The sequence below is a fragment of the Myiozetetes cayanensis genome, unplaced genomic scaffold (assembly GCF_022539395.1).
Source record: "Myiozetetes cayanensis isolate MyiCay16 unplaced genomic scaffold, myiCay2020 scf5-8, whole genome shotgun sequence".
NCBI classification, from domain to species: Eukaryota; Metazoa; Chordata; class Aves; order Passeriformes; family Tyrannidae; genus Myiozetetes; species Myiozetetes cayanensis.
In genome coordinates, this window is record NW_026087742.1 from 90,586,038 (window position 1) to 90,611,211 (window position 25,174).

At 40.0% G+C, this 25,174-nt stretch overlaps 1 protein-coding gene across 1 annotated transcript in view; it reads left to right on the forward strand.

Annotated features, from left to right (window-relative positions):
* The window catches only part of RASA3 (RAS p21 protein activator 3), a 128,713-nt gene that overhangs the window by 79,403 nt on the left and 24,136 nt on the right, over positions 1-25,174 (forward strand). Inside the window, exons 6-8 of the mRNA XM_050332966.1 lie at positions 15,268-15,348; positions 18,063-18,135; positions 22,387-22,466. Coding sequence (XP_050188923.1) covers positions 15,268-15,348; positions 18,063-18,135; positions 22,387-22,466 — 234 coding nt within the window. The remainder of the gene's footprint in view (positions 1-15,267; positions 15,349-18,062; positions 18,136-22,386; positions 22,467-25,174) is intronic.

Here is a 25,174-nt window from a genome sequence, read left to right on the forward strand (position 1 = left end):
AAGCATAAATCCTTCTGATTAAGCACGTTTACAAATTAACTCATATAAGTCACTGTATGGTGCATTGCAGGCATTAGAGAGCATTCCTGTACTATCTGTATTTGTAAAAAATTCCAAGAACAATGAGTTGTTAGCACCTTCAATATGCTGATAGTACCCCAAATGTCTGCACTTTTTACTTCACTGATGTCCTTTAATGATGATTAGCTGGAGCAGTTCAGTTGCTTTTGAGGTAGGGCCCTTGGAAAAATTAGTTGTCTTGCAACCATGAGCTCTTTGAAGTACACCGTATTTAGCATAATACAGAGCTAAATTTCACAGAATATCACAGAATATGCCAAATTGAAAGGGACCCACAAGGATAGTTGAGTCAAACTCCTGGCCTTGCACAAGACCATCCCCAAGAGTCACAACATGTGCCTTAGAGTATCATCCAAATGCTTCTTGAACTTTGTCAGGCTTAGTGCTGTGACCACTTTCCTGGGGAGCCTGTTCCAATGTCCAGCCACCCTCTGGGGAAGAACCTCCTTCTAAGATCCAACCTAAACCTCCCCTGACACAACTTTAGGCCATTCCCTTGCATCCTGTAATTGGTCACTGCAGAGAAGAGATCAGTGTCTGCCCCTCCTCTTCCTCTCATGAGGAAACTGTAGAGTGCAATGAGGTCTCCTCTCAATCTCCTTTTCCCCAGGCTGAACAGACCAGGTGCCCTCAGCCACTCCTTATACGGCTTCCCCTCAAGGCCCTTTGCCATCTTCGTTGCCCTCCTTTGGACACTCTCAAATAGCTTAGTATCTTTCTTATATTGGGTAACCCAAAACTGCACTCAGTGCTGGAGGTGAAGCTGCCACAGTGCAGAGCAGAGCAGGACAATCCCCTCTCTCAGCTGGCTGGGGATGCTTTGCCTGATGCCCTGCAGGACATGGTTGGCCCTCCTGTCTGCCAGGGCACTGCTGACTCATATTTGACTTGCCCTCGACCAGGACCCCCAGGTCCCTTCCCATGGCACTGCTTTCCAGCTTCTCATTCTCCAGTCTGTACATATGTCCAGGGTTTCCCCACCCCAGGTGCAGAATCCAGCATTTTTTCCTTGTTGAACTGCGTATGGTTGGTGATTGCCCAGTCCTCTAATTTGTTGAGGTCTCTCTGCAGGGCCTCCCTGCCTTTGAGGGAGTCAACAGCTCCTCCCACTTTGGTGTCATCTGCAAACTTGCTTAGTATCTCTTCCAGTCCCGTGTCCAAGTCATTTATGAAGATGTTGAAGAGCACTAAGATGGAGCCCTGTGGAACCCCACTAGTGGCAGGTCACCAGTCTGATGTTCCCCCATTCACTGTTACCCTCTGTGCTCAACCTGTGAGCCAATTGCTCACCCACCACACGATATATTTATCCAGCTGTGTGCTGGATATTTTGTCCAGAAGAATCCTGTCAGAGACAGCATCAAAAGCTTTACTGAAATTCAAAAAGATTACATCAACTGGCTTCCCTTGATCAACTAGGTGGGGTTACCTTGCCATGGAAGGAAATCAGGTTTGATAAGCAGTACTTTCCTCTCATGAAGCCATGCTGCTGTGACCAGTGCCTGTGTTGTCTTTCAGGTGTTTTTCAATACCTGCCAGAATAATCTTCTTCATAACTTTACCAGTTATCGAGACTGACAGGCCTGTAGTTTCTGGGGTCCTCCTTCTTGCCCTTCTTGAAAATTTGTGTGCTGTCTCATTCTGAATGACTCATGGGATTTCTACAGCTTTTGTGGCAGGCACTTATGCAAAACCAGGGCTGGAGAAGTTTCTAAAGGAACAGCATGATGGGCCTCAGCTTAAAAATCACACTTGTCTCTACAGATCTTTTTATCTGTTGTTCCAAGAGCAACACTTGCCAATGTTGTATTTTGGTAGCAGAACAGAGAACTAAAGATGGACATTAAGGTATGATAGGAATAAGGGAAGCTGAAGGGTAAAGAGGAAGTTACAAGGCCCCAGGTGTCGAAGTTGGGTGACTTTTGTTTGTGTTTTGTTTTTTGTTGTTGTTTTGGTTGGGTTTTTCCCAAGTATAAGGAGAATAAAGACATGGTAAACAATACATAGGAAATAGTCTTTATTATAAACACCATTTTTCCCAGAAGTATTTGTTGAGAGGAAGTTATTGCAAGAAATCTTAGAGTGTATGTGGCAATAATGAGAAAATATCTCTTGCCCTACTTTGTCTGGATGAGCTAGGGATTATGTTTGTTCTTCTGGGTATATTATTGTACTGAGAATGGAACTACTTGTATACTATGATCAAGTTCTTTGCTGAGTCCACAGTGCTAAGGTCACCTGGCATCTACTATACTCCCCCTACTCCCCTTTCTTGTTGTAAACCTTTGACTTGATTGCCATTTTCTGGTGATTTCAGTAAGAATTTCTGGTGAAAAATTTCATCCACGTTGGTAATTATGTATTTGTAACATACAAAGTCAAAAAGATTAAAAGTCTTTCAATATCCATTTTTAACTTAATAGCACTTTGAGATCAGTCATTTTCACTGTCCCACTCTTCTCCTTCCCACTGTACAAGACAGGTTGCTAGTTCCTTCTTTAATCATGAGAAAAGGGAAATATTCTGAAGGAAAATGCAACAAGCACAGAAATTGTCAAGGAGGCTCAGCTTTTCTAGGCAGTAGTGTCTGCAATTAATTTTAACTCATTTTAAAGTTGACCTGCTTCCAAGCTGATGGTTTTGTAATAATTTCATACAGGTTTCAAGCAGAAGTAAGAGACTGTATACAGCTGTAGATGAACTCACTGCAAGTGATTTTACCCTTTTAGTTGTTTGTCACTGCTGTATTGTCCAGTTTCCCACCCTACCAGCCTAAACATCACATTGGTAAGAGGTGGCACAGTGTGACAGCTGACTCTCATTATTTATGAGTCAAAAGCTGCTGAGAATTGATGAAGTGGCATGTGCAGCCCTTTGCTTCCTGGGGGCATCCAGTGGTGCTTTCTTCTCTGCAAAGCTATTGAATTTAACAAAATTAGTTGAATTTGAGTATCTTTTGAAATATCTACTGGTTTTTCAAATTTTGCAGAAATCACCAACTTATTAAAAAAAAGAAAGCATCAGTGAGAGATTGGTGAACAAATAGAGACAAAAACTCTTTTCTCTTAAACCTGCATATTTAGCAGACCAGGCTAAAAAGGATGCTGTTAAGCTCAGAAGTGTTCATGGAAGAGGTACAAGAAGAATCGAAGACCTGTCAAATATGTCTTACAGTGAGGGAGTGTTTGATTTATGCAAGAAAAACTTCAAAGTGATGAAATCCTAGTATGCATGATATTCAGAGGAGAGTCCTTTTGATTGTGTGGTTACTTATTCCTGCCATAGTAATATCCAGTGATGGGAAGCTAAAGGCTCATCTAGTGAGAAACAAGTAGTAAAACACTTTTTTTTTCGTGATTATTAATCAAGGAACAGTTTAGTGTAGAACACTGTAAGGATATTGTAATCACTGTGAGTCTTTTGAGTTAAGCCTCAATTGCTTATAAGATTGTGCTCTTAGGATGCAGTAGACTTGAAGATGCTGCACAACTTCATTAGATGAGAGCTTTTATCACTGACTTGAAAGAAACCAGACGATATTATACCAATGATCCCTTTTGGGTCCAAAATATGAGGAGAAACTTAATGAAAGTATGAACTGTTTGTCCAATAACTGGAATTACAGAGCTCATGTGGGCTACTCATTACAGCTGGATATACTAGAATGCCCATCTGACTATGCCCTAATTTGCATCTTGTTTTTCCCTAAGAAGACCTAAAGTGATAAGACACTAAAAACCTTTAATAAAGAGCACTTACTTTACATTGTTTTTCATCATTAGAGGTTTAGTACTGTACAAGCAACAGTATAGCCACCATTTGTTGAAGCAGTCTTCTTTGTATGAAATAACCCTAGGTTTTAGCTGAACCTAGGACACGACTGACCCTTCAGCGTAGAAAGTAAAATGGGACAGTGTGCCAGTAGAAGCTGTTTACACTTTGTATAATGCTTTGCTCCTGGTAGGGTACCAGATTTACCAATTGGATGTGCTTTCATTGTGCAGGTAATTATACCTGATGCTCTTTCACATCCAACTAGTCGAGGTGTTTTGTCTTCCATTAAAAGTCTGTGGCTTCCACAAGGCGCCTTCCAGGTGTGATGACTCAGTGGTAGACAATTGCTTCTAAAAACTGTATGTCTCTGTGTCTTTAGAGGAGAAAGCAATCAGACATTCCAGGCTGGTATTTTCCAAATGTCTTCAAAATTGTGGAGAGTCTTGAGTCTGGTGCTTTAGCTTTATAGTTACAGTGTTGCAGAGGATGATGCTTTAGAAGGTTTCAGTGCTAATGGAAGTTTTTGTCTGCTGGATCCACTTTCTTTCGTGTTGCCACAGAATGGCCACAAAATAACCTTCCTGCAATATCTGTATTATATTCACAGTGTGATCCTTCAGACACAGAACACTGTATAGCGTGTTTCTTTGTAAGACCAGAGGAATGATTCCAAGTAGGCAAGACACTATCCTGTGACAAATGGTTTATGAATCCTGTTTGATCTCTGATCTTGCCAAGTCGGGAACTTGGTCTAGTGGGAGTTGTCCCTGCCCAGGGCAGTGAGGGTTGGAACTAGATGATCTTTGAGGTCCCTTTCAACCCAAACCATTCTATGAATAGCTCTGTCTGCATTAGTATAAAGAAATTCAGGTAAATGAGACATAACAAGCCTGATCTATATGTTGTTATTTGAATTACTAAAGAAGAGTCCATAGTTCTGCTTCCCACCTTTCACAGACTTGGTGTATCTGAATTAAATCGAATATTTTGGTTGTGTGGTGTTTTGGTTTTTTTTTTTTTTTCTTTAACTAAGCACAGTTTTTGAGCATATAGTGCCTTGATTTTAGTGTTAAATAACTGGTTTTCGTTTTTTAACTCTTGAGCTTGATTATTGCATTGTCTATAATCACAATGAGATACATTAACATCTTTTTAGATACGCAAATCTTGACAGCATCAAGTTATTAATACTGCTTTGTGAATTCTAGTTTATGTAAACTGTGACACAATTTGTATAACCTTAGCCCAGGTCTCTTATCAAAACAAACTCAATGCTTCAGCATCACTTTGGAACTTAGTTGTCAACTTAATTGCCATCAGGTTTCTGTCAGGCTGATGAATCAGCTTAATTTGAATTCCTTAATGAAAGTATTGCATGTGTAGCAAAGATCACTGCCCTTTAATAATAACTTTTGTTAATCAAGATCCCAGATCATCTGATTATTCACATTAATGTGATCAAAAGTTGTTCTGAGTTGTTTCAAGTTGTGTTTTTTAAAGCATTAAAAGTTCTACCTACCCCAGGTGTGCCAAGGCATGCTCATTACAGAAGGTTGTAGCTTCCATGATGTGTTTGAAGGCACCTTTGGTTGCTTTTTTGGTCCACAAATAATTACTTCTTTCTTTTTTAAATTGTGACCTATTTTTCTTTTGCTTTTCATGTAGAAAGGTGTATTTGCTACTACATCTAATGAAATGTATGATGTGAGAATCTATTTGGAAGTGTATTCAAGGATTTTAGTGGAGAAATCATTTTACTTGGGTGAGAAGAAGCTGGCTGGGTTTACATTCAGTTGGTGTCACAGCTTTTGTTAAACCACCTCATTCCGTTGCCTTCCCCTCCTGTGCTCATTACCCATCACCCAAAAAATGTTGAGATTTGATCTAGACTCTCAACTGATGAGTTCTCTTGGCCCATAGAATTCTGAGTTGTTGTGCTCTGTGGTTCAAGTGTGTCATGGCATGAGATTTAGATACTCTCCTCCAAACTGGTGTACTTCATGTTCTTCCAGTTCTTCTAGGTGTCCCTGTTCAGGTCACTTACCAGCATGTCTGAATTTTTATTTAAAATATTTCCATCTATGGATAACCTGGGATATCTGTTTGACTATACTCAGCACTTGGGAGGAAACCCTTACCAGCTAGGTAGAAAACCTCTAGGATGTGCTGCTTCTGTTTTGCTCTTTTGTTTCTTAGAAGTTGAACTTGCACACACCCACACCTACCCACTCCCCACCGTGGTGCCTTACTTCCTTCTCTCTCTCATTAGTACTTTAAAGTTTCTGCTTTTAATCTCTTTCTTATCTTTTTACTTACTTCATAATCATATTCCCGCCAGTAGGTTCAAAAGCTTTTGGGTGATTTCTTATTAACTTTTGCTCTGCCAAGTCATTCCAAAACTAGCTTCTTCATTTTGTCTTCTTGTCATAGGGGTATCCATCATCTAATAACTGTAGATGCTTCCGGCCTCTGCTGGCTGGCAGAGGGGAAGTCAGGACATGTTCATGCAGTTTGTTTTGTTTGCCACTTAGTTTGTTTGCTTACATGGTCATGCATGTATACAGTGACAGGCAGGCACTGCCTGGAAGGAGGCATTGTGCTGTGTGCAGGCAGCTGCTTCCTGGGAGCTTGAACCATTCTCAAGACAGAGATCACTGCAATGTGTTCCATAAACCCTGTATATCCCATATAGCATACTGAGACAACCTACCTTTCCAACCAAATATAAAAACGACAGGGGAGATTTTTGTGTCACTGTCTGGCTTCATCATTTAGTATAACAGCATTTCAGTCTCTGACTCCCATGCTGCCTTTTGGTCTTCTTTTTTCTTATCAGCCTATACAGACAGTATCTCATTGCTTCTGTTTAGTGTTGCTGTAAGCCACAGTCGGCTCAGCTAAAGCTTCTCTCTAGGCTCTAATCGTTTGTTGCGTAGTATAATTGTTGGCATTTTGTACTTCACTCCTCTTGTAGGGTCTCTCACCATGCTGCTTTAACACAAATGCTTCTGCAACTGCCTTGATATGTTGACCCATTCCCTGGCTTCCTGCCATACTATCTGAAACTCAAATTTCTTCAGTTACCCCTACAAGAATGAATAGTACCATCATGAAGCAAATTTATCCTTTTCCTGATTGTACCTCTTCTTTCGTGTTTCTATCCCTTATAATTTTTACATACTTCTTGCTTTAAGGTAACTTGCAGATTGCCTTTGTCTCCTCTGAATATCAGTACAGTTAGAAATAATACTTTTCCTTACTCACCCCTCTCACCTTCCGTCCCTTAAACTGTCAGCTCCAACTAATAACGGAGGTTTGCAAGTCTGAGAATTGGCAGAGGAAACATGTCATTGCCAGTAATAGTTTCAACTCAGATCTGTTCAAAATTTTAGTGCTTTGTGTCTTTGTCTAAAGCTCAGGTACTGGGTCATTAGAAGATAATTTTAACCAATTTTTTAATATTAACATAACTAGAAAGAGTTTTCTTGTAGTGGTATCTGTGGAAGTTTGCAACTTCCCTGTAACACTGTAACCGCTTAACTATTAATGAAATTAATCCCTTCTCCTGTAAGAACAGAACAATAGACACCTAAATTTTTTTTAGTCTGCTCTTTAGCATGATATGACAAGAATTTGTAAAATGTGTGTTTTTAAAGGTCTTTCTAGAGATGATGTCTTTGAACCAGTATGGAGATTAGCTCCTGATTTAATAGCATATGCTGGGGTTTTCAAACTTCTAAGAAATGTGTAGATATCTTCAATGACACATAATTTTTGGTGTTTATTTGAAGTGATAGTGGTTTCTTAGGATTCATATGTATATCAAGATGCTTTTATTAATGAAAGAGGTTTTTTACACTGGCTATGAAGGAAAATATAGCATTCTAATATACTGGCTTAGAATGGGTTTAAAGCCATCATTTCATGTTATTGGCTGGCTTCATGAACACTGCTCTTTTGTAAGATGTAAAGATCAGCAAAATCAGAAAGAAATTGTTGCTTGAACCCTGACATTAGCAGACAATTCCTCTTTCTCTCCTCTGTCAGAAGGAAATCACCATTAACAGCCTTGTGTTAACAAGAACTCTGTGTGTGTGACAGAAATGTTGCACATACAGAGCTTTCCACTGAAGACCAAAAGCTGATCTGGGTGCTGTATGAAGCTGCAAAAACTGTTGTAGATCAGCTCAGGAAGGAACCTGTGTTCAGGATAACATGAGTTTAAGAACATGTTTGAATGGGCAGTCCCAGGACACTACTGCAATTCACAGTATGTGGGGAACTGCTTTCAGAGGAAACTGGTCTGTTTCTCAGTGCAAAAAAACATTCAGATGAGAAGAATAGTAGGAAATCTTGTTTTGGTACAAGTAGATCACTTCCAAATGTCAAGGAATAGGTACTATTGAAATCTTCTTTTACTGGAGTTCATTTACTGGGAGTGGGCACAATCCTTCGGCTTCAGAAATCATCCAGAAGACAAGGACTTGATGCAATACATTAATTCAGTACTGTTAGCCTCCTTAGTCTCTTGGGATCGGGGCGAGGCAAAGTCAGGGTATGAATTGGTAAAGAAACTTTGAGTAGGTTGGGAAATAATAATCTTAGTAATTTTGATGATGAAGGTAGAGTGTAATTTAAATCCAGGACTGAGTAAACTGTAAAAATTTTTACCTTGTTCCAGAAGAAACAGGCCACTTGGTCAGCCTCTTGGCAAAAGAGGGTTGTGTATTTATGTTAAATTCTGAGGGGAGATCCAGTAGATTACTTTGTGGAAGTGAAGGGCAAGTGCAAGGCTTGTCTGAAGGTGCACAAACAGCAGTTCATATGTAACACTTGGTCAGACTCAACCCAGGATGCTGATTCCAAATCTGTCTAGTAGGAGATGAAGAATTATGAGAGCAGTTATATAGTGACACGCTCTCCTGGCCTCCAGAAATTTATGATTCAGGGAATTTCTGAGCTACACTTAGCACCTTTCTGCTTATTAGTGGTGAATGCAATTACATCCAGACAAAGCCCCTCTAAAACATGTATATAACTGGTTTATTAAGGTCACGATCACACACAGACAAAGGGAATAAGGAGACAGCCTGGGAATAGTTCCTCCTTACAGTGGAAGGCTTAAGTCAGTTCGCTGGTCTGAGACCAGCTACCATGTGCCACCACAGATGTGAGATTTGCCAAAGTATACATGAAAGTCTGTTGTGCAGCATTAAATCAAAGTTCCTCATAAACCACTGGGAATGAGTGTGGAGCTCAGCTCATGATGCAAGGCTGCACTGAAAGAAAAGAGCATTCAAGAATGAGCTTTCCATGTCGGAAAAGAGAGAAAATCCATCTCTTTACTGTCAGATTAGGCAAAAAGACTGGACTACATTATGAAGTTAAAGATTAATAGCTTTTTTTATGTGCCCTAAGAAGCTCAACCACAAAGGGAGACTGTTCAGAGGTGCTCTGTTATCCCTGGAAGACAAGGTTACTCAGAATAGTACGTATGTTACCAGAGGACTCTAGAAAAGAAAAATTGGAGGGATGGGGGAGTGGGAGAGGTGGGAGGACAGAAGAGAGATCCAAAGAGACTTCAGAAGATAAGTGACATACCCAGCTCTAGGGAGTGTGTGTTGCCAAACAAGCACTTAACATAGGCCAAAGATGCATTGTTTTGATGGCAGTTCTGCCACAAAGTTTGCTTGTAAGTTGATACTTGTCTGGTCAGGCTTGTCACATAAAGTACTGAGTGTTCAAGTAATCATTAGATCACTAGAGCAAGCAAGGAGGAAGTCACTTGTCTTTGAAATGATACAAAGAACCTGAGTATGGCCAAAATAATGTGTGTATGAGATGGAAACAAGTCTTACGATAAAGAAATGAAAGAGAGGTAGAACAAGTGGAGGCTGGAAATAAAAGAATAGTAAGATAAATGAATAAACTTGCCAGGCATCAATATTGATCCCAGAAACCAAGCAATTAAAATATATGGATTAGGTACAACGATAGAAAACAAATGTATAGAAAAAATATGTATGTATCTTCTATTGAGGAATCACAGTCTGATTTGAGAAAAGAGAATGGGATCAGTGTGCTGTTCCCTACTTGGGCTGAGGGTGGGGAAAGAACTGAGCCTGACTTAGTATACTGGACGTGATTTAGTCTGGAAGAACAGAAAATACGGATACATGTTTTAAGATCAGCTATGTCCGTGCTGGTTTCTTTTCTGTGTTTTTGCCTTGGCTGTCCATTCTGATACACACAAGGAGGCCAACAACACATGTGTCCTGAACTGATCACAAAGCCTGTAATTTTAAAATAATTTTTGCAGTTCCAAGGAGGAGGCATGGAGTGCCCGTGGTCCTGGATCATCCTGGTGTTGCTTACCTGTGTTAAGCCTGGTTTTGAGTATGTTTGTGTAGGGTCTATGTCAGACTGCAGCCTACAACTCTTAGTTGGCAACCCAGAGGCAGAGGAAATGTCTGTACTGTCAGATATGAGCTAATTAGTCTTTGTTGAAAAATCTCTTGATTTTTTTCAAAACCTTCTACCTTCCTTGTGAGGCACAAGGGCATGCTCATGGTGTGTTAAGGTTCTGAAGTTTTCTTTTAACTGCTGGGAATTTTCCATGTCTTATTTACTCTTGTGAAGGTTTGGTCATGAACCACACTGAAAACTGAACTGTCTTGTTTCTTGAAACCTATTAATTTTATAAACCACAAGCAAAATATAGTGAGGCAGCTGCATTGAGAATTTTGTCATATGACCCAGCACTAACCTTAGCTCAGCCCAGCCAGGCAAGCCGTGAGGGATGGCTCACCCTGCCCCAGCTGGGCTCCAGATAGCTAATGATCAGAAACTACCAGTCGGGTAGAAAAGATTCTGGCAGCTACCAGACATTTTTCCTCTGGGATCTGATGAGTTGACTTGTAATTCTTGAATAATCTTGATGGCCTAGGCCTTTTTTTCATTACCATTCATGTATCATTCAGATACATATATGTTAAGTTAATTCTGCAGATGATTAAAGCAATGGCATTTTATTTTTAATGGCTTTATTCACTGCATCCTAGTGCATTTGCTGCATCCCTTCCCCCCCCCCCAAGATGATACCTTTATTACACATTCCTTTTCTTTTTCTTTTTTTTCCCATCTATTACAGATACCGTCAGTCTTAATAATGTGATAGCCATGTGGCAGAATTGAGGTTCCATTTTATTGTCTCTGAGTAGCTGACATTTTGTTATAGCTCTTTTCCTTCTTGCCAAGTAAAGCCAGTGTTGTGGTACCAGGTCAGGAGAGGAGGAGTGTTAATTCACCGAGCAACTTTCCCATGACAGAAGAAAATGGCTGTAACAAAAGCAGCCCTAACATTTACATTATCCTGCAGCTAATGAGTCAACCAGACCTGTGTGTTGTCAAATTTTATTATCTCTCCTCATGATGTTTTGTAATATACAAGAACCAGAATGAACTTCCCTCTAAGCACAGCCTTCCCTCCTTAAAATCCTAAGTCTTTGGTCTTTTGTTGGATTTCTTCAACATTCTAAAACAATAAGCCCTTTCAAATTACCTGAAAGACTTGAGATACAGTCTATGTCAGTACCTGTTTCCTGTTTTCCCACATTTTGTTTCTTTCAAGGTTGTTGCTGCTTTTTGTATTCCAACTGCACACAAAGAAACAACTTACTCTTAAGTCGTGGTGACTGCAGAAGAACATCTGTGTGTTTGGTTTTATTCTTTTTCTTTTTTCCTTTTTTTTTTTTTTTTTTTTTTTGGTGTTTTGTTTCGTGTTTTGTTTTTCCCCAGAGAACAGAGAAACTACCCTACTGTGTGAAATGCCCCTCTAGTGTAGCCTAGTGCTGTTTCTGATACTTGATGGTAAGTGATATTCAAATATGGTATGATTGCTCCAGTGTTGTACCCTTCCTGATCACTAATTTGGGATTTCCTGATCTGAAGGAGGTTTATGGAGCATTAATCTTTAAGAGCTGCCTACAAACCTACACTCCATGAGTTCCTGGTTTGAATCCATGTATTCTTTTGGCATCCGTGGCACCCCATGGCAATAAGTTCTGTAATTTCATTGTGTGGAAAAAGTACTTTCTTTTGTTTATTTTTTAAACCAGCTGTCTGGTAGTTTAATTGTGTGCCCCATAACTCTTATTTTGGGAGGAAATGTTCTCCACACCATTCAAGATTTTGTAAGCTGTTTGTGAATGGATAACTTCTGTTTTCTGAGCTGGAGAGTACAGACCTGGAAGAGCTGCGAGTGATTAGAAGTCATCCTCCATGTGTTTTGTAGAGCACACACAATTCAAGATATAGGTGCCCCATGATGTACATTTCTATGTTGTCTCCAACCAGCTGGTGATACTGTTTTGCCTTTTTAGAATCACAGAGGACCCCACAAGGACCATCCAGTCCAATTCTTTGAATTGCCCATGCGGGGATCAAACTCACAACCTTGGTGTTTTCCAGCATTGCGCTCTAACCAACTGAGCTACCATTGCTGACAGTTGATGTGATAATGACAGAGGGCTATACACACACACACACACACACAAAACAACCTTAAGTTGTTCTACTTGGCAATGTTAGAATAAATCCTGTCATTTTATATGTGTATAGTTAGGCTATGCATATTTTTTGTTTGGGTAAGTTCACACTTTCCATCATTCAGATTCATCTGTGATTTTTTTGTGTGTGTGTGTAGTGATTCATAAACTCTGTATGTCCTCAAGTGTAGATCATGATCACTGGGATCACTTTCTATTGTCTGCATACTCTTGAAAGGACTGCTTTTGCTAAAACGGGACTCATACTCTGAATGTGTTCGTACTGTATTTAAATTTCACATAGTTCTTCCTGTATGGATGAGAGCTCACGTGGATGCCATTCATCAACAGCAGAAAATTGGCTGACTGCTATAAGGACATTGAGTTTCATTTTAAAGAACTTATAGGCTGCCTTAAGGAAGCACTGGAAGGCAGGATGGGCAGATTGACACTGACACTTGTAAAGTCGTTCTGTTAAACAGGAATGTGTTCAAGCAACATCTGCTATCTTGAAATAATTACCAGCAGTCATGCTGTAGCTCACTGGCAAAGTGTTTCTGCTGTGAATGTAGTCATACTAGTGTAAAGACCACTGAAAGGAAAGTAGTCTGTCCTTTACTTGTAAGAAAATCAAGCTGCACCTGCCTCTTCATAATAACTTTCTGCTGGTACTTACTGTTTTTTCCTCATGCACTGACAAATACTCTGTCAGAAGACTACAATGTAAAACTCTTCATAAATGTTCTTTCTATTCACATCTGCCTTTTCCAAATTTAAGAAGTGGCATTTCCCATAAAAATTTTGAGTATTTGTATTATATATGCAAAAAAAGCTTATTCTACACTTTCTCTCTAAGGTAGGCTGGGTGAATTTGGAGTAGGTCTTGGTGGCTTGAAAATAGGCATCTGGTCTATTTATGAGGCCTCTTAAAAGACATGGAGCTGTCAAATATATGTGTTACATGGGTACCTCCTGCCTTTCTGGAGCAGCAATGAGGGATGGGGAAATAAACTAAGTCATCTCAAATGGCACTATACGTGCATGTGTTTAGGCAACCAAATTGAGCATTTGGTGTGTTGCTTGATATTGAGGGTTACTAGAGTTTGCTGTTACATTTCCCGGTGGTGCTGGGTTAGAATTTGTGACTTGAATTTTGCCTTTGTGTGGTAGCACTCTGGAATATCAGATACCTGCTAAACTAGGCAGCTGGGAGGCTTCTAAATTCTGTCTCTGTGGAAGGTGAGCTCGTAGTGAAATAATAGGCCAGAAATAAAAGCAGCACTGGGCTTCTGCAATCCAGGTTTTTCCTGACTCTCTCTGCGGTTTTGATCTGTGATTTCACTTGCATATCCAGAATACAGAACATAATTCTAGTGTTAGTGAATCAGCAGTGAGGAGTTGTCTAAGTTAATAACATAATGCTTTTCCATGCGTATAGGGGCCATGCAAATGAGAAGCTTGTGAGTCACTTGTGAGTGCATTATTGGGGGCTGTCTGTATTAAAAGCCAGTTACTTAGCCTTTATTCTGAGGGATCGTGGGTAGGAGAATCCAGCTAGGAATGTAATGTGTCGCTTCATCTGCCTGTATGTGCCCCATAGCGTGATCTTTAGTCTTCTACTTGTAGTACTGTGTGAACCTAGCTATGTTGTACCTCTTCTGGTACAAAAATGATTTCTGTATTGGTGCAGAATATTATTTTTTTTCCTACCTCTCTGTGGAGTTAGTAAAAATAGGTCTGTAGTTAAACTGTATTTGAAGTCCACATTGCATGTTACCAAATAACTTGTCACGTGGATAAGACTGGGGAGCACTATCTGTTACTGAATTTTTATCTATCGATATTTTTAGTATTTTTTGGTATCAAAATTACTGTCTCTGAAAACATTCAAATGGATATTACTTTTCTTCTGTTTGCAAGATATTTCATGCTGCAATGATAGTACTACTCACTTGCCCAAAGAGCTTCAGAGTTTGTTTTCACTGAAATTTTCCAGTTGTAATTGTATAAATACTTTAACCCAGCAGGCTTACCTGTTGGAAGCAGAAATTGTTTCAGGAGGGAAAGGCCTAGCAACTGGCTTGTCTTTGTTTCCAGTTGGTGCTGTTTTCCTCAGTAGGTTTTAATGTGTGAAATGTGAAACATTTTCTCACTTCTAGGGGGAAGTTGTTGTTTTTCTTATTTTTCCCTTTTTTTTTTTTTTTTTTCCTTCTTCTCCCCCAAAGGGGAAAAGAAACACCATTTCAACACCAAAGGGGTGTTGAAATGAAAGTGCAGAAGTGCAACTTTCCTACCACAGAGTGCAACAAAACCCAGTTCGTTCCATGTTGTCCCTCCAGTGTCTCTTTTACTGCTTCAGTGCAGAGCTACTGAACACATTTACAAATAAGCCTATGCTGAATTTTGTTAAAAGCATTGAAGCCATCATGAACGTTATTCTGAGGAATTACCTAACTACTGCTGTCTGTGTGGGTTTTTTTTAATCTTCTGTTACAGAAGTAAATTCTGGTTATGTCTTTTGGTTAAATAAGTTGTCACAGAATTTTAAAGTGCTGACAGCTCCCAACTTGACAGCAGACTCTTACTTCATGAACCTTCAGTTGTTGTGCTTGCATAATAAAAATCCTTTGAGTTAAGGTTTCTCAGTAATTTAACAGCATTTTTGACCTCAGTAAAGTTAGTATTTAAGACCAAAATGTGTTTTCAAGTTCAGGTATAAATTAAATATTTCTGCTTAGTGAGATTTCAATTCCATAGTGTAAAGTATTATGAAAAGGGAACAGGATAAAAATGCTTGTTTTTATTTTTGCTCCAGTTTCTTTGCATTTAATTGATTTGTTTGTCTTCGTTTTCTTCTTTTTTTTAGAGTTTTAGAGTGCCAAGGGCTGCCCATTGTGAACGGGCAATGTGATCCCTATGCCACCGTTACCTTAGCAGGACCCTCCAGGCAAGTATTGCACGTTCAAGAGCTTCCATTTTATAAGGATGGTTTCTGTTTCCTTTGTCTATTAAAAATCTGCATTCTCAGGTGGACAGCTGGGAGTATTTAGACACTGCTAGAATATGTTAAGTGTTGGTGTGTGTATGAGCTACTGAATTATACTAGAATAAGTAATTGGAGGCTTGTTTCAGTTTTGATTTATGTAAAAATCTGAATAATCTCAGAATAATTTGAATATCCTGGAGTATATAATTTGTGGTTAGGCTTAATTTATGCATATTCTCACCTCACAGTTGGAGGCCAGTTTTTGAGCAAATTCATTGCCTAATTTTGGGCACGGGCAGAAGAAAAATCTGAATACATCAGCATCTTGCAGAGTATGCACGTTTGTATGTGAATATTTAGTGTCTTCGCTTTCAAGGTGTGGCAAATTATGTATTATTGTGTATGTCAAAACCCCTAGGTGGCTCAGTCTTATAATTTGATATATGCAGACATAATAGCATGGATAAAATGTGGAATGAGGTTTTAGTGATGAGATTCTGTATAATACTCTTCCGTTTAAATTTGGATTCAATTTTCCTGTCTGTTATAAAAATTTCCCATGCTGTTGGATGTCACTGTTGGTTTTTTTCTGCTTATCTAAAGTCATCTTTTATGTCTGTGTCATTTTAGAAACAAAACAGCTCTGCTGTGACCTCAAAGAATCAGATTTGGTAGCATGGGTTATTCATAGTATTTTAGAACAATTTCTTGAAAATACTATAAAAAAAGCGCATTCTTAACAAATATTTACCTTGCATGCAGAGGAGTCTTTGAACCTGTCTTTATTCTTCATCTTTGTCTATGTGCATTGTGCTTTGTCTCCATTAGTGAGCTGTGTATTTGAGTTATACGCTTTGTTTTAAGCCTTTACCCTGTTTCAGATGGCACTGGATGGCTGTTACTGAAACTGTAAGGAGATTGTTTCACTAACCCTTGAATGACCAAACTTACCTTTGTCAGCTTCCCTCTGCCTCCCAGGCTGGATAATGTATGACTGTTGATCGAGTATTTCCCTTCAGAATAAGGAGCGTAGCCTTATCCTATTCCTGTCTGGTTTTTGTTGGGGGGAGAGGGCTTGCCTCCTATCTCCAGCAAGCAGCATACAGCTTATTCCCATCCACTGCTTTGTAATTGCTCAGTAATTGTGTTGCCTTAATCACCTCCCGTTCTACATCCTGCTTCCCAGTCCCCTCCCAGATGGGTTTATCGGTAAAGAGGTTGGTTGGCAAGGGTGACTGATGAGATGGGGTTGGCAATCTGTCCTATGTCCTGGAGGCGATTAGTCTCTCTTATCTCTCAGCTTCTCCTAGGAACAGTGGGATATTCTTAATCTGTACATCATTCTCCTCTCTGGATTTTTCAATGCCTCTCATTTTAGAGTAGAAAAGCTGCTTTATTCAGCTGCAATGCCAAGAATAAAAATTTCAACAAATGTGCTGCTGTTTATTGTGTGATTTGTACTTACAGAACCATCATCAGAATTCCTGACCAAAACTCTTTCTATTTCTGTGTTATAGATGGGAAAACATTGTTTAGTCGTGGACAAGCCCATTCAAGTCACATGGGAAGCCTGTAGCAATATAGAGAATTGGACCCAGCTTTACTTGACCTCTGTGAAATGCACAGAGTTGTCCAGTTAATATAAGCAGTTACAACCTATCTAAGCAGCTTTGGTGCGTGAGAAATGACAGATAGATGTTGGGATGAAATGATTAGTAGGTCAGTTTTCCACATGGCTGATGTGCCTCTCCCTCTGTGTTTGTTTTATCTATGCCTACAGAGCTGTAGGGGAAGATGGGTGACATAGGACAACACAGAGCTTTTCTCTTGTAGGTAATGAGAACAAATCAAGCACAGGTTCATAACATTTGGAAGTCATCAAATAGCTGTTGGCTGGCCTGTGAGAAATGCATTGGATGGCTCTAGCCCAGCACCAAGCAGTTAGATATGTGACTAAAAGCCATGGAGGATGAATGGGCAGTGCTAAACTTGGTCAGGCCTGGTGAGTGGCTGGGAGGAGGTCTGCCATGCCTTGTTCCTACAGAACAGTATAAATAGACTTGTGCTCAGCACTGCTTATAATAATTTGCCACCATAATATTAACTAAGCTGCAGGGAAAGGGAAGGTAATACAGCAATAAAAGTATTCTTACTGAAGAAGTAATTCTGTTTTTTTTATTATCTAACATTACTGAAAAGCCATTGATTCTTCAGGCCAGGATTATAAATACAAAGTCCAGAAATAGCTGTGTTAGTCTTTGTCTCCTGTGTTTTTAGAGTATGGGGAATTTTTGAGTCACATCAAGACTGAGACAGTCTTCCCTGAGACACTGTTGCTGCTCAGAGTCCCATTCTTGGCAGTTGCTTTGTACAGATAGAAGATTCTGCTGGATCAAGCAAGTGACAGAATTGGGGTTCAAGAGCTTTTGTTTAAAAGAGGATAACAAATGGTGATTACTGCCACTTTGGAAAAATAGGCATGCATTGAATCTCTCTCTTAAATGTGTGCGAATGTCTGTGCCTTGCTGTGCTGGAGCCATATATCATTCCAGTTTAATCAGATAAATCAAGTGGATGGTGATTTCCTCTAAAGGGACTGTTTTAGGATCACACTTCTGCTAATGCTGTCTCTTACCCTTTTTTTTTTGTTTGTTTCTTTTGTTTCCTTAATTCAGATCGGAAGCCAAAAAGACTAAAGTTAAAAAGAAGACCAACAATCCACATTTTGATGAAGTGTTTTATTTTGAGGTTGGTATTTCAAAGGAATGGGTGATAAGCTGAAATACTATACTGTAGATAGTTGGCACAGCATCCTGCTCCATGTTGTGCCAGCTGTCATCTTTGAAGACTGTTTCAGTGCATGGTGCAGGGGAAAGAAGTACCCAGGATCAGACTACCCATCTGCTGAAGAAGTGGTATGTTGCTTCAGCTCAGTTGCTCTGTAGGAAAAGCTTTAAGCTGGGCACTTCTGAGCAACAGGCTTTATACTCAATCACAACTCATCCCAGTAGACTTTTGAGAAGTACAGTTAAATATGGGTTAAAAAAACCCCAAAAAACAGTCCCCACTACAGAGAAATGAATTTTTTTTTTTTTAAAGCCGCTCCACCCTGTCTTTCCCAGTCAATGGGAGGAAAGTTATCTCCTTAGGAATACTGAAAACTGTAGAGGAAAAATACACTTAAACTGCTTGTTCTGGATGTCTACCAGTCCGCTGCAATACCACTGCCTTTTCTCCAAGTGGGTGACACCTCTATAGCTTTATTTAATACAGAGCATTTTCAGCAAGTCCAGTTAAGATAAAGTATAACTTCTGTGAAAGTATTCATTTCAGTTCTTTCTGGCAAGAGTAGCTGTAATTGTGGTGCATCCATACGTATATGTGCATGTGTTTATAATTTAGATACCTCTTGAAACTTTTCATTCTGTCTTCTAAAGCATGTGTATGTTTTCTTTTTCTCTTGGACATCATAGTCCTGGTCTCTGCTCAGCTCTTCTATTTCAGTAGACACCTCAAGAATGTATCTGGAACACAAAGCTGATGAAAAACCAGAGTAGCCCAGTGCAGTTGGCATATATTGAAAACCCCTTTCCACTCATATGGCTTGCATCATTCAGGTCACATTTGCATAAGAAATTGTTGCTGGCATAGGGATGGCACCTAGGGATGTGGTTTCTCGAATCAGTTCTGGGATACAGACAAGTCACATCTGGAAACTGGAAAGAGAGGAGTCATACAGGTGCTGGTTCACTGTGCAGATATGAAGTGCACATGTAATTTTTGGCATTGCTGTCTTCCTCTTCCTTCTACAAACCACTATCTTTGCCTAGAAGCCTGTAGTTGTACTGACTAATCTAAAGTCTGTCATACCAGCACAAACGTGCTCTTGTTGATGTAATGTGTTTGGATACAAGGAACAGATATAGCAAGTTCTTTATTGGCAGGGGCACTTTCTCAGTACCCAAAGTGGGGTGGAAGCCATGAGGGTTGACCAGGATAGTTATCTAACGTAATCTTTCCTTTGCTAAGCCAGTGTATCTCATCCTAGGCTATAACTGCCCTGCTAGCAATGAACTTTTGTGCCTGACTCTGTGGAATTGCTGCATGAGCATTGTTGGCAGGGGAGAGATTCCATGATCCTGAGTGCTGAAACTGCACTGAGGTGTCTGTGTTTGCTCAAGGCTACCCAGGATTTCAGTCCTGGCCCAGAACTGCAGTCTTTGGCAGTGACACGAATTGATGTTATGTGTAAATAAACTGAAATGGGCTTCCCTATTCTTAACACAGGCAGTTCTGGAGGTGCCTGTCAGTGAGAACTTTTAAATGAGAATGTTATCTGGGAATTCAGACTGTAAACCATAAAAACTTCACCTGTCTGATTCCTCAGCCTTCTGTGTGCTGCAGGAACAGCAAACGTTTGGTATTTAAACACTGAACTTGGTGGGTGGTGCCATATTGGGAGAGGAAAGAGAGAAACAAAGCATCTTCCAGCTGGAGTTGGGAGGGAGGGGGCTGGAGGCTTACTTAGTTTGCCTTTGTGCTGAGAGCTGGGTTGCGTGCAAGTACCAGCAGAAGCAAAACCTGAACTCAAGCCCATGCCCCAGTTGTTCTGCTAACTCAGAGCAAAATTATTTCTGTGTGGATAAGAGCAGAGCTTGGGAAATGTCTGAATCAGCCAGAATTCTGAAACATAAACATACCCTTAGTGCAGACAGAGCCATCATAGATTTATGTCATTTTGAGAGTAGTTAATACATATCAGGCTAAACGTCTTCAAGGAATAAGGTTCAGAAGAACTGCTGTGACTGGGAAGTACATTCACTAATGAGATGTGGGCAGACCTGTGGCTGGTGCATGAAAAGTGCTCAAATTCCTGTGGAGCTGCACAGATCCATGGTTTTGACAGCGGTGTCACTTTGTGCTTCCAAACAGCTTCATCAGCTTTCCTGCAGTCTGCTAGCACAGTGATTTTCCATGCCTCCAAGAAGAAGCTGATCTGTGAAAGGCAGTGAATGGGAGCTTACCTTTCTACAGCTAAAAAGTTGTAGATTTATTTTTCTAAACAGAAAATAGCTTATAATTGGTTTGGGAAATAGAAGGGCTTATTTAAGGGATGCTGTGAGTGAAACTTGCACCTGATGGTTAGGAGCCATTTTTATCACCACTTCAGCTGCAGTGTGGTGTGGAGCTCTGTGTATCTGCAACAGGAAAATGACCCTCTTGCAGGAACTGAAGGGGGGAGTGCTGGGGACTTGCTTGTGAACCTGCATGTGCTGGAAAACAAATGAGCAGCTAATAAACAGCTTTTCAGCTTTGCCTGATGAAGGGGACCAACCCAGCAGAATTGTGCCCCCTCTTTTGTGAAATGTTATGTGGCAGCTAGTTCAGCACCGTGGACTGGGAGTTTTCCTCACCTTCAGTTCCATACAGCTATGTCTTTAGGAATACCACTCTTGAACTGTATTAATGTGCATACTAAACAGTTGTACAGGTGAACAGAAATACTCATACATGTAGATTCCAGCAAAACTTCTTAGAAAAGTGTTTATTTAAAAGGGACATGCCATAAGTTACACTTATGCTATAACTTTTTAAAACAACTCATGAGTTACAGATAATAAGACTTAAAAGTTTGCATCCTTATTAACAATGACACCATTAGCTTCACAATGGGAGTAGCAAATGTCATTTGTAGTTTTGTAGGAAAATTTGCAGTAGCAGTGAAGACAGTCTTTGCAAGGCTAGGGTGAGGAAATCTGTGCTTAGCTGCTGAAGCTGTAGACTGTATTTAAATCCACTGTGGTTTTGGGCATTTTATTTCGTTAGTCTATAGTGTTTGTTCTCCAGTGCTACCAGTACCTTCTAGTTTCTCTGTTTCACCTTGAAAATGTTTCCTGCCTCACACATACACGCGTACAAAGGCTCTGAGTGTCCTGTGCCAAAGATTCTTTTCTGGTTCCTCTCCACTTAGGCAGCTATATCGTTTCCTCCCTTGTTTGTGCCATCTGCCTCTCACGTACAGTACAAAACTAAGAAGTCAAGTTTACAATAAAAGCCAGTTTTTGTGAGTAGGAAGTATTAAGCCGCAAGTGTATTCAAACCTACAATAAAGTTGAGCTTCTGTGTGCAACCAAGAGCTGAACCCACACATCATACACCCTTGCATTTGATCAGTTCCTGCTGTGGTTTCAGCTGGGTGGGGTAGACTTTTTCTCAAGTTTCTGACACACTGTACAAAAACACAACCATCAAAGTCTTTTTATAGTCATGCTAGAAAAAAAATTTTAAGAAATGTTTGTACAAAACTTTTTTTGCTAATGTACTACACTTAGAGATTTCCATTTTTTTTTTTTTTTTGCCTCTGCTTTGCTGTTTAATCAGACTTGGAAATATGGTTGGTGAACTGCGCAGCTGGTTCTATATTCTGATATGCACAACACAGGCTATGGTCTCTTGGAAAATTGGTCTGCTTCGTATTTGTTGTATGGGCAGGTTAAATTGACATCCAGGATATCAGAGCAGGCAGAACTTACTAATTCTAAATGGATACACTGCAAAGTGTTTTTCAGGGTGGTTTTCATTCCTCTTCCACTCTCTTCAGAGTGCCTCAGGGCATCTGTTGTACAGCTGTATTTAAAACCCAAATATTAATTGCCCTCTTATTTCCCTAGATGGATTATAAAAATGGTACTCCTTCCAGTCGTGTTTTTCTGTTGTTAATGTAAACTCAAAGTGCTATAGTAATATTAAAAATGTTCTTTCTCTGTAAAGAAAGTATGGAGTATCTAGTTACACTTGGTTATGACTGCATAGCCAGCAATTTTGTATAGTCAGGAGTCTGTTTAGTCAACATGTTTATTCACTTGCATTAATGTTTTTAGTATCAGGACTGAAGTCTCTGCTGATAGTGAAAGACAGTGGTCTTCCAAAGCTTTGTATGAGTTATATCAGAAAGTTTTTGTATCAGATAAGTTGTTAAAGTTTCTTCCTTTTTACTAGGTTACAAGACCCAGTAGCTACAACAAGAAATCCCATTTTGATATTGAAGATGTTGATGAAGTTGACAAAATGGAGATTAGGTAATATAAAATACTTCACTAGTACAAAACTGTCTTCCTAAGTTGTGTAACTTTGTAGTAGACCCTGTTTTGAAAGTGGCAAGCATGGTTTTACTGTTGATAAATCAAGATGGGGCTTCATCACTGTATCTGTATGTTCATTTACCTCTACCGTCATGTAGGTTGTATCTTGAGTGTATGTGATGGTTTTCCTTTGTATCCTATGTATATTGTGTGTATGCTAATGTGTGGTTGCCATTAAGCACAGCTTTTTATGTCTTTGCTCCCCTTTCCTCCCTCCCTTCCTCCCTCAGTTTCCCAGGAGAGCCCAGAGGCTCTGTGACGCTCTCAGTTAAAGAGTGTATTTTCTTTTATCACTTACTTAACCCTTATAAGGTCCTTCTTCCCTGGAAAGAAACTCTTGAACTCAGAGTTTTTCTGGGGCAGAGGCAGTTTCTCTTCTCTTTTGCCTGCCAAACTTTAACCCCTTATTGCAAGATTTGGTATGATAAAAGTGAAATCAGTTGCACAGGAAAAGAGCTTCTGATTTCAAAACCAAAACAACCCTGCCCCACCCCGTGCCACCCTCTCAGTACTATTTTAAGCCCTGCTGAGGCCCAGTCAACAGCGTCTCTGGGGACAGATGAGTATAAGAGTGGAGAGAAGAAAACAATAAGAGGTACGAAACTTGAAGATATCACATGCATCATACCATCACATACATTGAAACTTGGAGACTTAGGCCATCTGGTGATCTGGATGCATTCTGGATGAAAATTGCTGTATTTACATCAGATGATCAGAAATTCCCCTCACCTTTATGCTAACATTTGGAGGAAGAAAGGTTGAGGGAGAATAGCAGCACCACTTTCCTCCCCAGGTATTCCCATGAGAGAGGCAGTGAGACATCTCCCAGATGTTCCCTAGTTCCTTCAGAAGCACAGCTGCCTGTAGGGAAAGGAGGAATACTGGGAAGGGGGAACAGTACTTAGTCCCAGCAAGCAAGGTGCATCTGTGTTCACGAATGAATGGATTGAGGGCTGTTCTAATTTGACAGTCAGCTGCTGGTTCATGTAACCTGTCAGTGTAGTATTGCAGTGCTACAAGACCATTAATGGGTTTGTATTTGCCATGGCTCTGTGAGGCAGGAAAGGGAAACTATTCATATGTGAGAGAGACAAGAGCTGTGCTCTGTCTGAGAACATCTGTGCCAGGCAGTGCAGGTTGTGTGTCAGGCGGTGTCTCAGGTAGCTGCTTGAGGGGCAACTCACAGCTGATTTATGGGAGGAAAAGCACAGGCCCAGGTGCAGTGCTGTGCTGGTTTGACGGTGTCAGTGTTGCAGCACAGGAGATGATGTAGTCCTAGCACTAGACTGTATTTCTTCAAAGCTTTGCATGGTGTAGGCAGATATGAAATAACATGTTCCATGTCCCATGGGATGTATGGGATGGAATGGGCAACTAAACCAAATCTTGGGAGTCCCAGTCTAGTCTTCATAACCATGATGCTCAACCATATGCTGATTTTAAGTGAAAGCTAGGATTCTCTGATAGTTTTTGTGATAGTTTGGAAGGAGACCCTGGGCAATGTTGAGCAGTGGTTACACATTGCATAATATTTCAGTGATTCTTATTTTGTACTACTGGACTAAATGAAATTGTACAGTTGTTTTACTTACTAAGTATATTTTCTGGACAAATGACTGCAACAATAATGTATGTGGAACTAAGCTTCAGAAAAGTCTGTCATTCCTGAAAATCAGTGTGTCACAGTGTGATAAAGATGAATAGTTTGAGAGGAGGCTTACAAAATAGTTGGGTAAAGATTAAGTACTTAAATAATAAGCAAAAGCAAATGAAGTATTAATCTTGGTTGGACAAATTCTGCTCAGAGGTTTTGTCCCCTGTAGGACAGAGTGTTTTTGTTTCCATCTCAGGTTCCCCTTCCGCCCCCGCTCACTTCCTCCACTCTGTTTAGTGAGAGTTAGGTTGCACCCATGCCCTCTGGATGGATCACACAACTTACGGGTTTGGGGATTTGTTTTCTTTTTCTCTCCTGAGAAAAATACAGTACCACAGGGTAAAGAGGAGACTTAGTCTCTCATGATTTCTCTCTAAAGCTATGAAAGTTTTCTCTTTTTGAGTGGGTGTAGGAAGTTGTAGGCAGGACATATCAACACTTGGGGACCAGATGTTCTGGTGAACTCATTGTTTCTCCTCCCCCTCTCTACTGTTTGTTTCTTTCTGTGACTACAATCTGTCTAGTTTCAGAATAACACTTGTCATAATTTTGCCTTTTAAAAATCTTGGGAAACAAGTAATCTTTTAGACTCTGAGGTCTCTGTATTAAGATACTTAATAAATACTGTTCACTCTTTGTACTCCAAGAGCACAAACCAATAATTTCAGAACTTGCATGCCTGCTTTGCTTACTGTGTAGTGTGACATCTACTTTAACTTACTAGTTCCTCTTGTACAGATCCTTGGCACTGATTTTTTTCTTTAACAGGGTGGAACATCTATTGACTCTCTGTTTGAATGTGTTATTGTTAGTTGGCATCTTGAGTTTGGATAAACTAGAAACCAGCAGCTTGTAAATACTTGGTAAATTTTAAGTTTGACAGTGTAAATAGACTTAAAGATTCTTTTCCTCCTGAAGCTGCTTTTAGCTACCTGAACTTGTTAGCAAGATAATAACCCACCAAATATGGATAAAGGGAAGAGAAGGT